This window comes from Limanda limanda, chromosome 14, assembly GCF_963576545.1.
Source record: "Limanda limanda chromosome 14, fLimLim1.1, whole genome shotgun sequence".
Taxonomy (NCBI): domain Eukaryota; kingdom Metazoa; phylum Chordata; class Actinopteri; order Pleuronectiformes; family Pleuronectidae; genus Limanda; species Limanda limanda.
In genome coordinates this window covers 7,024,814-7,036,709 of record NC_083649.1, presented here as the reverse complement: position 1 = coordinate 7,036,709, position 11,896 = coordinate 7,024,814, and the positions used below count along the sequence as shown (strand labels likewise).

The 11,896-nt window shown below is 46.5% G+C and overlaps 1 protein-coding gene across 1 annotated transcript in view; it reads right to left on the bottom strand.

Moving 5' to 3' along the window:
• Window positions 1–936: 936 nt before the first annotated feature.
• Window positions 937–11,896, bottom strand: part of dchs1b (dachsous cadherin-related 1b) — a 92,554-nt gene continuing 81,594 nt past the window's right edge. The window contains exons 15-29 of the mRNA XM_061086539.1: window positions 11,537–11,776; window positions 10,841–10,966; window positions 10,524–10,733; window positions 9,409–9,665; window positions 9,100–9,306; window positions 8,614–9,010; window positions 8,383–8,496; window positions 8,064–8,275; window positions 7,814–7,965; window positions 7,289–7,419; window positions 6,851–7,137; window positions 6,111–6,252; window positions 5,532–5,703; window positions 5,031–5,440; window positions 937–4,910 (exon numbers count right to left, since the gene is read on the bottom strand). Coding sequence (XP_060942522.1) covers window positions 2,860–4,910; window positions 5,031–5,440; window positions 5,532–5,703; window positions 6,111–6,252; window positions 6,851–7,137; window positions 7,289–7,419; window positions 7,814–7,965; window positions 8,064–8,275; window positions 8,383–8,496; window positions 8,614–9,010; window positions 9,100–9,306; window positions 9,409–9,665; window positions 10,524–10,733; window positions 10,841–10,966; window positions 11,537–11,776 — 5,108 coding nt within the window. The 3' untranslated portion in view covers window positions 937–2,859. The remainder of the gene's footprint in view (window positions 4,911–5,030; window positions 5,441–5,531; window positions 5,704–6,110; window positions 6,253–6,850; window positions 7,138–7,288; window positions 7,420–7,813; window positions 7,966–8,063; window positions 8,276–8,382; window positions 8,497–8,613; window positions 9,011–9,099; window positions 9,307–9,408; window positions 9,666–10,523; window positions 10,734–10,840; window positions 10,967–11,536; window positions 11,777–11,896) is intronic.

Here is an 11,896-nt window from a genome sequence, read left to right as displayed (position 1 = left end):
TTCTGCGATGTACGACTCAAATCCGACCTTCACCGTGTATCCTAATGGAAAAATACTTCTCTCAGAATCAGAATTCAGAATTCATTGGTTTATTAGTTAATCTGTGACATAGTGCACTGATAATCTCAAGTCTCTTGGTGTTTATCTGTTATGTACAACTCTTTTTGGCCTTTCTACTTCTTCTTATTCTAATCAAAAATATCAGAATTAATGTGCGGATCAAGACGGGCAGGTTTGTATTTGCTGCCATAGTCTGTTTGTGTATGCGCATGGTTTGTTTTTCATAACAGCACGAGACAAATCTTTGAGAAAATTGGTGCATGGTCATTTACCTAAAAGTATTAATACTTAAAACATGAAAAGTGTATCATGGGGTTTTCCACAGGCCGATGTTGTTGTTGTTGTTGTTGTTCATCATAATCCTGCAACATGTGATTCCAGTAATTACCAACGCAGACAAAATGTGAATCCGCAAAAATACATTTCCCCATATTAAAGTACAAAAAAGGAAATACTTTACACTGACCCAGGTCATATTTCAATATATTAATATATATATATACATGTTATAAAAGGGACAGAACTGAAACGAAATCAAAAGAACCAATATGAAAACAAAAGTAGGGCACTACATAGCTCTAGCTTCATAAGGGGACTGTTGGGTCTTTTGGGGAGTTGTTTGTTTGTTCTAATATTTTGAATATAACCAATTTTACTGTACACAACAATGTGCGACTGTTCAGTTATACCTCCACTGGACATACGTCTCTGTCTCGTTAAAGTCAAAGTCTTCTCATGAATGTCTAGAATAAACCACAGAGCTTCAAAGTTCCCCCTCACAGCACAGACAACCATTTTTAAACTTTAATAACTTCTCTACTCTTCCCTTAAAATTCTTGATTTGAATTATGTAAAAAAGACAAAGTCAAACTCCAGTTTGTCAAAAGAGATCAGTAGGAATTTTTATTATTTGCCTCAAACACATGTACAGCTCTTTTTTTTTCTGCCATTGCTCCACTGATCAGTCGCTGGCGTTCATCTCAAGCTGAGCTCCAAATGGACGTCCTCCAAAACAGAAATGTGTCCGTCACAGCGTGACTAGGAGTCGAGGACATGTTGTGCTAGAGTCAGGCTCGCGGCATGTGCAGCTCTTGGATGAACCAGTGTCAGTTTGCACGAGACAATTTGTCGGGTTACATGTTGAACAAAGAACAGAGTAGAAGCCATCTTTTTTTGAAAAATGAGAAGACGTCCAATCTGCAGAGATTAAAAACAGGCGAGAATGAAAGATACACATGGAAGAATGAAAAAGAACATTCACGGAGTCTTTTGCCTCGAGCAGCGAAGGCAGGCGGCTAAAACTCGATCTGAACGCAGAGAGCAAAGAGAGAAGGTGCGGCTGATGAGTCGAACACATGGCGGGTGAAAACACCTCATCATCTCATTGACAATCTTGATGTGTGACTAACGGAAATGAAATGTACAGAACAGAGGGTTAGCATGGAAATAAATACTGCACTGGTTGCAAAACCCTTGTACATTCATCAGGGTTCATGGATTCAGGCTCCTGCTTCCCATTCGTTCGGCTCGTGTGCTACATGTTGTCCAGGTTGTGTCACTTCTCCGCTGCATGTTACTGCTGCCGTGCTAAGATGAACAACTTCACAGTAAAATGTATTTACGACTGATGTTTTTGACTGTAGGAAGCACTTTCATTTTTCAAAGACACAGAGGTGATCAGTACATGAAGCCGTCCCTGGAGAAACAGAGTTTGTGTGTGTGTGGCATTTCTGGAGAAGCAGGCATTTAGATTGATTTGCATCAAGCTGCAGTTTTGGATGTGGAGAGATCTACAATCTGACAAAAAAAAAGGAAGAACCCTTCAGAGCACAGCAGAGTGTGAAGCTGTTCAGGTTCCTGCTGTTGAAATGGAGCGACAAAGTCTTTTCATATAAATAATGATAAAAACACAACAGTCTCCCGCTCACTCACAACAGAAATGTCACAAGAGTCTCTAAAAAACCTAGGAGACACATACAGTACATAATGTAGTCCGCATACAAATATACATATATGCAATTACACACAAATCAATAACCCCCTCCGTGTGGAATAATGGCATTTCTGGAAATCTGAAATCATAATTTCATATAAAAATATATAAAAATCAAAAAAAATCAAAATCAAAAGACATGTCATCCGTCTCCATTGGTCAATCTCCTGTGTGATGCATTGGCGAGTCAGTGAATCGGCGTCCTGGTCGACGCAACCGTTTTTTTGTCCGTCGGATTCACAAACATGTGCAGCAGCCATTTTGAAAGCAGCCACTCGATGAGTTTAATACTGGAGAGTAAAAATTGTCCGTGGACACAAAGAGAGGAACAAGGCCCTTCACTCTCTGGCCAGCCAGCGAGGTAACACGAAAACTACACATTTATCTATCTACACACTAAGGGATCTCTGACTGCAGGGCGTGGTGAGAGAGAGAGGTCCGTGAACCTCCTCAGCCCGATCAGTTCATGGAGACCTGCGTCACTGTGGAAGGGGGGGGCTGGTCCTGTCAACCCAGGCACATGTTCCACTTCCGTGTGTTCCTGTAACACTGTCGACCGAGGGAAGGACTTCAAGACAAATATTCTAACAGAGGAAGGTTACGTATGCTTTTTTGTGGGTGTGTTTATTGTCCAGAGCTGAAAACTGGACATCTGTGGAACCCTCATTCAAAACAAAGGTTTCCGAGCACAACAGTACAACTGACACCCAAGTTCGAAGAGCAACAGCCAGAGGGATGCTCTGTCATGCTTTGCTCCATTTGTCTGTATTGAAAGTTCTTCCTTAAATAGTTTTCTAATTTTTACATCATATTCTCATCTCTCGATCTGGACTCTGGTCCAGCGAGGGCTCTCTGGTGCTGATCATGGACGCTGAGGGCCCCTGGTTGACTCCAAAGGGAGAAACAGCTGGGGACCGAGCGGCCAGAGGGGACAGAGAGGGGGAGAAGCTGGGGGACATCGCTGCAGATGAGATGGAGCCCTCGTGACTGATGGGGGACCTGCGGAGTGAGGCCAGATGGGGGAATGTCCGTCCAATCACGGGAACCTTGGGTGGGACTGACATGGCCCCTGGGTGGGCCACTGATGTGATGAGGGGTGGAGGATCAATTCGAGGTTTGGGGTCCATTTTGGGCTTGGGCTGGAAAGGTTGGCGGGGGTTCTGGCTCTGCTGGGCGGTTTCGTCCTTCAACCTGGCAATCTCTGTGAAGACATTAGCAAGAGGCTGGAACTGCGGGCACCAGTTAAGCAGGTAATCCCAGTTATAGCTTCCACGGAGCTCCTCGTCACTGGCAACGATGGCTGTGAGGGAACCATCCACTGAAGGTTTACCGTCCTCAGGGAAGGGATAATCCTTGGGTAAAGAGATGTTGAGGCCACGGCCTACTCCCAGGTACCCACCTCCCTCATCCCTGTACACTGGGAGCTGGCCAGACAGCATAGTCCCACTGAGACTGCCTCCCAGTTTCTTTCCTTTGAACCAAGTGCTACCCTCCAAAGCTGCAGGTTCACAGGAGATGTCTGAGAGCTGGTCAGCGTCCTGCTGAATCCCAGAGTCTGGTCCCCGGGCCGAGATGTGCTCCTGCATGGACGAGGTGATGGAGGCAACACGGGGATACTCGTTTATCATCCTGATTTCATCATCGTCCGCCGCTTCAGCCGATCCTCTTCCACTCGAGTGAGAGGGATCGAGAGAGCCCCCCCGGGTGTAGGGACCACCACCGGCTCCACCCTGATCTCCAGCATAGCCTGGCAGGGCCTGGTGGTAGATTCTCTCAGCTCCAGATCCCGAGTTGCACTCATCCAGTTTCTGCAGAGCAGTTCCTGAGGCTGCAGTTCTGATTCCTGTATCCTGTGCTTTCTTTTTCCTTCGCGACTTGACCAGGAACACCACCACGGCCATGACCACAAGCAAGATGATGAAACCAAGGGACACAGCAACGATGCTAATCAGCAGAATGTTCACGTCAGTAGCCAGGCCAAAGTTAGTGTTTGTGACGTCGATGGAGACCTGGGAACTCGTGGTGCGAGATGTATCCAGGGGACTGTGAGCTCTCACGTCTAGAGTCATCAGCCTGGTGTCCCTCTTGGACCGGCCCGAGCCACTGCTGCTGCTGCTACTGCCTGAACTGTCCAGCTTGAGGAAAATTGCCCCGGTGGTTTTGTTTACGTCAAAGTATGGAGAGCTGGTGGGGAGAGAATAGAGAACAATACCATCCACACCTCCATCCTCATCATTTGCTTGGACCTGGCCGATGCTCTGGCCTTTCTTGGCTCCCTCTGGGACTTCAAAAGTGAAATCAGAAGACGTGAAGGCAGGGTCATACTCATCCTCGCCCGAGACAAACACCTGAACAGTCACAGTGGCTGTGTGGTTTCCTGAATCCACAGCGACTGCTACAAAGTTGAAGGCGTTGACCTTCTCGAAGTCAAAGGAAATTTTGCTTCTGATTTCTCCTGAGTTTTGGTCCACACTGAAACTGTCTTTTCCCGTCCTGGACCGTTCCACCATGTAGTACTTCAACTGTCCGAAAACCCCGGTGTCATGGTCGATAGCGTGGAGAACAGTCACTGCTGAGTTGGCTGGTTGGTTTTCTCTGATACTCGCTGTCAGGACTTCCACGGGGAAGAATGGATGATTATCATTGATGTCTTTGACGTCGACAACCACTGGAGCCAGCGTGAAGTGTCCCTGTCCGTCTGTGGCCTGGATGATGACGACATGCGTGGACTGGTGCTCACGATCCAGTGCCTGCTGAAGCCGCAGAGCTCCGGTCCACTGGTCCACGGAAAATAGGTTCACCTCATTACCAGAGCTGATGGTGTACTGGACCTCAGCATTTGGAGTTGAGTCAGGGTCTGGAAAAAAAACAGACAAGAAAACAGAGTACAATTAGCTAACTGAGCCATAAAGTAAGGAAGGAACAATGACACAGGAAGAGAAAATGAGATACCCAGAAAATAAAGACTATCCCTCACCTGTAGCAGTGAGTCGAATGATCTCTGTCCCGGCAGCAGCTCCCTCACTCAGGGACACGGTGTATTCGGCACTGCTGAACACTGGAGGGTTATCATTCACATCACCGATGGTAATCACTGCAGCCACACTCGAGCTCCTCTGGGGGACGCCACGGTCCGATACCACCACTGTGAGGTTGTACAGTGGCTTGGTTTCGAAGTCCAGCCCCTCGGCCAACAGCAGAGTCCCAACAGTTTGAAAGCCCCGCCCCTCCAGGAAGCGCACGCTGCTTTCAATCTGGAACGCGTTTCCCTCATTCCCGCTGGCGATGGCGAAGTCGAACCCACAGTTTTCTCTCGAGAGGTCGCTGTCGAAGGCCTCGAAGGTCAAGACTGTCGACCCTGGAATGGTGTCCTCTGCAACTGTAGCCCTGCAAACAGAGGAATGTTACATATGTAAGAACAGCTAATGAGTTTACAGCATAAATCATCCAGCTCCTAATGTAATGAATGCAGACTGACCTGTAATCAGATTGATGGAACACAGGAGCGTTGTCATTGACGTCAGAGATCTGAACCTGGACCGTGGTCAGGGACGAGAGCGACGGCGAGCCGCCATCACGAGCTTCAATGACGACACTGACTGACGGACGCTCAGGGTCGAACTCGGCTCTGTGACTAATGAACAGCGTGCCTGGATACAGAGAGCAACACGAGTGAGTCAGACAATGTGCTTTCACTTAACTTTCAAAGCTTAATGAATTTCATATAACTGAACTTTCGATTAAAATTCTTTGAAACCATTTTGACATGAACCCTGGATAATTTCCAAATAACTTGGTCTGGACATTTTTTGGAATTTGACTTTGGAAAAATCACAGCGGGAGATTGATTGGGTCACATACGTTCACAACCTTATGAAAAGTCGAAGAGTTGAGGCTCGAAACTCGTATTTCCTCTAGTGAACAACACCTCTTTTTCACGAGGAGATATTTGTATTTGTATAGATTTGAGTCTGGTCTTCAGTGCATCTCTCGTCTGAAAGCAGCTTTAGTGAGATAAAAGAATATCAGGACAGAAACTTAAAGGTTGTTTGTTCACCATTGTTGGGGTCAACGTAGAATCCCTCCTGGGTTGACGACGTCACGCTGTAGGTGATCTTCCCGTTGTCGCCAGAGTCCCTGTCAGTTGCCGTTACCGTGACAACCGCACTTCCCGGCGGCGTGTGCTCCGGCAGAGTTACCTGGGGCGCAGAAAGATCACAAACAAAAGCTGAGCATCTGTGTGAAAAATAAAAAATAACAGCTCCCATAAACACTGCAGTAAACTTCCCTCACCTCATGGGAAGGAGGTCAACAAGCACTAAACTGAGCATTTTATACTGTAGTTCCTGTTTTTCCTGAACTCACGCTCACGTTGAGGTCATTTCCTGCAAACCAGTAGTAAATATTATACAGGCTCATCTCTGCAGCCTTTCCCCAGTGAATATTAGGTAGTTAACTTTTATCACCCACACTGTGTGCACGTTGGGAATGTACTGTTTTTTTACAGTGTGCATACATGCCTACATATGCAGTTTTCCCCTCGTCGATGAAGTAGCTTGTTTCTGAAGTGAATTAAATTCCCTATCAAACTTTATTAGCCGAGAAGACATGGGAAACTTGAATCAAATTCCTTTCTACGCCGTATTTATGATGTGCATTAAACCTAAGTACAGCGTCAAAACAATTCCTAAGGATAAACATGAATGTTCAGCATTTTTTATGTGCACGTATGAATTTGCGGGAAACAGATTTGCACAGCACACGCAGAACATGAGCTTGATTAATAAGTCGTCCTACCTGGTAGAGATCGTGGGTGAACACGGGTGCATTGTCGTTAACATCCTCCACCAGTATTGTGATGTTAGCCTCCGCCTGGTGCTGGCTGTCTGTGGCCCGGACAGTGACGGTGTACCACGTCTTCTCCTCAAAGTCAAGAGGGGCGGTGAGCGACACGCCGCCGCTGTAACGGTGAATCCCAAACTTGCCGGACGCCGTTGGATCCAGCTGCAAAGTGTAGGAGAGGGCGGGACTGGAGTCCACGTCATTGCCCGTCACAAGAGTGATCTCTGTGCCGATCAACATGTCTGACGGAGGGTGAAAGAAATCAAACAAAAAGGGTTTAATTGAATTTACATACATCCAGCGTATGACCTGTACAGAGTTTGCATTGTGACAAAATTTGTTTGGTACTTGCACCATCATACAATACAGAATCAAAAAGCATAAAATACTTACTCTCTGGGATGCGGACTTCTTTTGGTAACGGAATAGTGGGACTGTTGTCGTTCTGATCAATGATGATCACTGTCAACGTGGCTGAACCAGCCAATCTTGGACTTCCTCTATCGGTGGCTGTAACCACGAGTCTGTGGGTCGGCAAAGAAAAAGTCTCTGTTATTACATTTAGATCTTACAAATTAAATTTGAATGATAATCAACTTGATTTCACATTTTTACCTTCAGCTACACAGTCTTATATTTTTCTAAAACACACACACACACACACACACACGCACATCTGGCTTGCAGATATCTGTGTGTAATGGTGCTTCTGTCTTCACCGGACTATGTCAGCTTCCTCACTGGCTATCGAAACACAAACTAGCTGAGTGAGTATGATTCATGATGTGCTGTGTCTAATTTCTTCCTTCTCCTGTCCACCACCATGAAGTTATCACAGGTAAAACATATATCCTTCCTCAAAATGTGCTCATTGAGAAGATCTGGCTGAGGTTTATTTAACCGAAGGTCTGTTCTCACTTGGTCTGGGTAAAGATTTCACGGTCCATGATGGCGGCTGTGGTGATGCTTCCTGTCATCGGGTCAATCTTGAACAGGCCGCTCATACCCGATGACTGAATGGAGTAGGTCACCTGACCGTTCTGGCCCTGGTCCACATCCTCGGCAACCACCTGGGAAAAAGGTGGAGGAGGATGAAGTAGGAAGAAGTCCAGCAGACCAATAACCAGTAATACAACGTCTTATTTCTTTGTTTTACATGTATTAGTACCTGTATGATCGGCATTTCATATCCCTGTGCTTCTCTCATGTAAGCTACATAGTTCTGCAGTTGAAAGCGCGGAAGGTTGTCGTTGACATCCTGCAGGATCAGGTTGATGGCCATGAAAGAGGTGGAGGAAATGGTTTCAGCCTTCACGACGAGCCGGAGTTTGGGGGCGTTCTCAAAGTCCAGGCCCCTGGATTTCTCCACCCAGATTTCACCTGGAGAAAGAAATTCGAAAAAATTGGTGTCAGGAGGTCATTTGGCTTGAACATCCTATTTGCAATCTGTAGTCTGTTACTTGAAATACTTTTATTGGGAGTTTTACCTGATGAGGAGCTGATGCTGAATGCATGCATCTTGTTCCCACTGAAGAGGCTGTAGCTGATACCCTTCCGTGTGCCGTCCGGGTGTTGGGCCTGAGCCTGAGCCACGGTTGTGCCTACATTTAGGAAAAAGAACAGAGAAATGATTCCTTAACCGTGACAGCAGGGAGATCATTACATGGTATAACAGCACAAATGAATGGATGCCTGATAAGAATGTATTGTCTTCAAACCATTTGCGGTGTTCTCCTGTATGCTGACGTCTCTGGCATTCCTGGAGAAGCGAATGCCACTGTACTGCACCTCCTTCACGTAGATCACCACCACACCCTGTGCGGACTGAGCGGGGGTGCCCTGGTCCATGGCCTCCACGATCAACGTCCTCTGAGCCTGAGTCAGATCTCCCAACGGCTGAGTGGCCTGGATCTCCCCAGTCAGGGAGTTGATGCTGAAACCCTGCACCGGCATCGCGAAACGGTAGAACACAGAACCGTTGGCCCCGAAGTCCTTGTCCTCTGCCTTCATCGTGGCGAGAACCCGCTGAGAGTGTCGGCTGGACACTTCAATGACAAGTGGATCCTGGATGAAGAAGGGGGTGTTGTCGTTGACGTCCAGGATGGTGACTGTCACCTAGAGGGAGGAGTTCACAAAGTGCAAATTTAACAAAAAAATACTCAAAAAGGCAACTGAACACCTCCTCAACATCGGACCTCCTTTACCTGAGCAGACGTGTTCCTGGGTGCAGCAGGTGAAAGGTCAACGGCGAACACCTGGAAGCTGTACGATGCCAGTTTCTCCCGGTCCAGAGGTGCAGCCGTGGTGATGCGACCGGTGTTCTCGTCCACAGTAAACGCTCCGTGCGTCTCCCGGCTCAGGAAGTACAGAACATTCCCATTCAGCTCCTCATCAGCGTCTGTGGCCGTCACCTGGAAATACACAAATAAACGTGTGTGTTGTAGTTTACTGTTGGTAGGGAGGCCTGCAAGTTTTCTGATCCTCTTATCATCTTCATTTTCATCTCTGCCCACCTCCAGAACATGTGTGCCCTCTGCAGCATCCTCGGACACTTCCACAGAGTAGCTGTTTCTGTCGAAGACCGGGCTGTTGTCATTGACGTCCATCACTTTGACCTCCACCGTGGCGGTCGTGCTGAGGGCGGGGCTTCCTCGGTCCGTGGCCACCACCTCAAGATTATATACCGCCTTGGTCTCCCGGTCTAGGCCTCGGGACGTAGACAAGGCTCCGGTGCTGACGTGGAGTTGGAAATCTCCTTGAGGGTCTCCGGCTGAAGAAAGTCATGTGACAGATGAAGAATCTTTAATACAGGGTTTCTGCTGGTTTCAACAAGTTCAAGACATTTCAAAACCATAATGAATGGAATATAGGACCAGATATGACATTATAGTCTCAGATTTATACACTTCAACAAACTATAGAGACAGCAGTAGGTATCTATAATCTTTCCTACAGCCAAGTATCCATTCCATGTTGTTCTTGTTTATAGTTTTATTACAGCTAGTAATATCTGTACAGTTGAGAAAGAACTACAACATGTGGAGACAATACAAACTTTGCAAGTCGCTAAACCATTTCTCTTTCAAATCCTTAACTTTTAAAGCATGAAGGAAGTTAACATTAACATAAATAAGACCTAATAATAATGTATTTAAGACTTTCAGTGCCCTAAAATTCAGGTTATTGAATTTTAGACTCTTTAAGACCCTGCAAGAACACCGATTGAGAGGTTTCTATAGATCGGTCGGGCAAGGCTCTGCCAACTTTGCACTTAAGTCAAAGTTTGAATGTGATCCAGACAGATATATGGGATGCACCATCGTTGAAATATGAATAATAACAGGGGTGAGGCGAGGTAAACTGTATGAAGATCTGATCTTTCATAAGGAAGGAATAGCCCAGTCACCTCAGTCCAAATGCTGCATGCATCCCATCCTTACAAGTCCTACACACATTTCCAGTTCAACAAAATGGTCCAAGTAAGAGTCAACTTGATAATATGATAAATATGATGAAGACAAAACATTCAGTTTTTCATCAAATGTTATTATATTCTCAACAATCACATCTTGAAGCTGCAATTAAGATAATTGTGGTAAAGTGAGTAAAGACAGACTCTGCTCCTCACCGGTGATCCTGTACACCAGCTGTCCACCGGGACCTGAGTCCGGGTCTGTAGCTTTGAGGAAGCAGAGCTCCACCGGGGCCTGGTTCTCTGGCACCTCCACCTGGTACCACGGCTTGGAGAACACCGGAGCGTTGTCGTTCACGTCCTGCACCTCCACGCGGACCACGGCCTTGGCGAAGTTGGGAGGCAGCCCCCCGTCCCTGGCATACACTGATAGAAAACATGGAGATTGTTAAGCTAATGAGATGCTGGATCCCAAACAACGGCTTTAAACCAGGAGGTGCTCTGTGGACATAGATGAGTTGTAGCTGTTGTACCAGTGAGAGTGAAGTGATCCTGTAGCTCCGCGTCCAGCTCCTTTGTGGTGGTGATGACCCCCGTCACAGGGTTGATGACGAAGCCTTCCTCCGTCACACCTCCGTATGTCACTTGGCCATTGGACCCTGCGTTCAAACACAAGAAAGTAAAAAATAACTCACACACTGGGCGCTGTTGCAAACAAGCCATAAAGAAAATGGGCTACGTTTAATGTAATAAGTTAATGATTTGATGACTCCAGAGCTGCCCAGCGCCTGGAGGAAATCCTAATGAAAGCTCCAGCAGCACCAGGCTCTGGACAATGACTGCGACCACACATTTTCATTAGCAGGAGCTTGTGGTTTGTTTTATAATCATGTGGGTTTTTTATGTCTCCCTCTTGTTTAGTTCTCCAGCCTTATTCCTACTGGAGGCGTCAGCCGAGACTTTCTTAAGTCATTCTTTCCGCACGGAATTTGTGAGCCATATACTACACAGCTCCATCTTTGAAAATGTAAAAAGAAACAATGTGTTCCTGTAATTTCAGACTTATATTCTATACATATTATACTTTATGGAATTATAAAGTCGAAAAATCTGATTCCAGTTTGTTTTTCCTGAGTTAAAATGTCCTTGTTTGATAAAATAAGACGTGTTTGTATCTCCACGTATTCTCATGTGGTGCGTTTGTCCGTCATTTTACAATTTGAACAAACCTTGATCCCTGTCAGTGGCAGTTACTGTCAACACCGTTGTCCCTGGTCCTTGGTTTTCCATCACCTGGGTCTCGAACTCGGCTCGCTGGAACACCGGAGCCTCGTCGTTCACGTCGATCACCTGCACGCACAGCACCTGGGACGTGGAGAGCTGAGGGATCCCATGATCCTCAGCGACAATGGTCAGATTGAAGTCTTCCTGTTCTTCCCGGTCCAAGGCTTTCAGGATGGAGAGGGAGCCTGCAAAAGATGGAAAGAATATTAAGGAAACAGTGAAGAAGTTTCCTTTGTTTGTTTGTGAACATATGATTTTCTGTACCTGTGAGGGACAGTATATTTAAACCTTGAGGAGCATTAAAA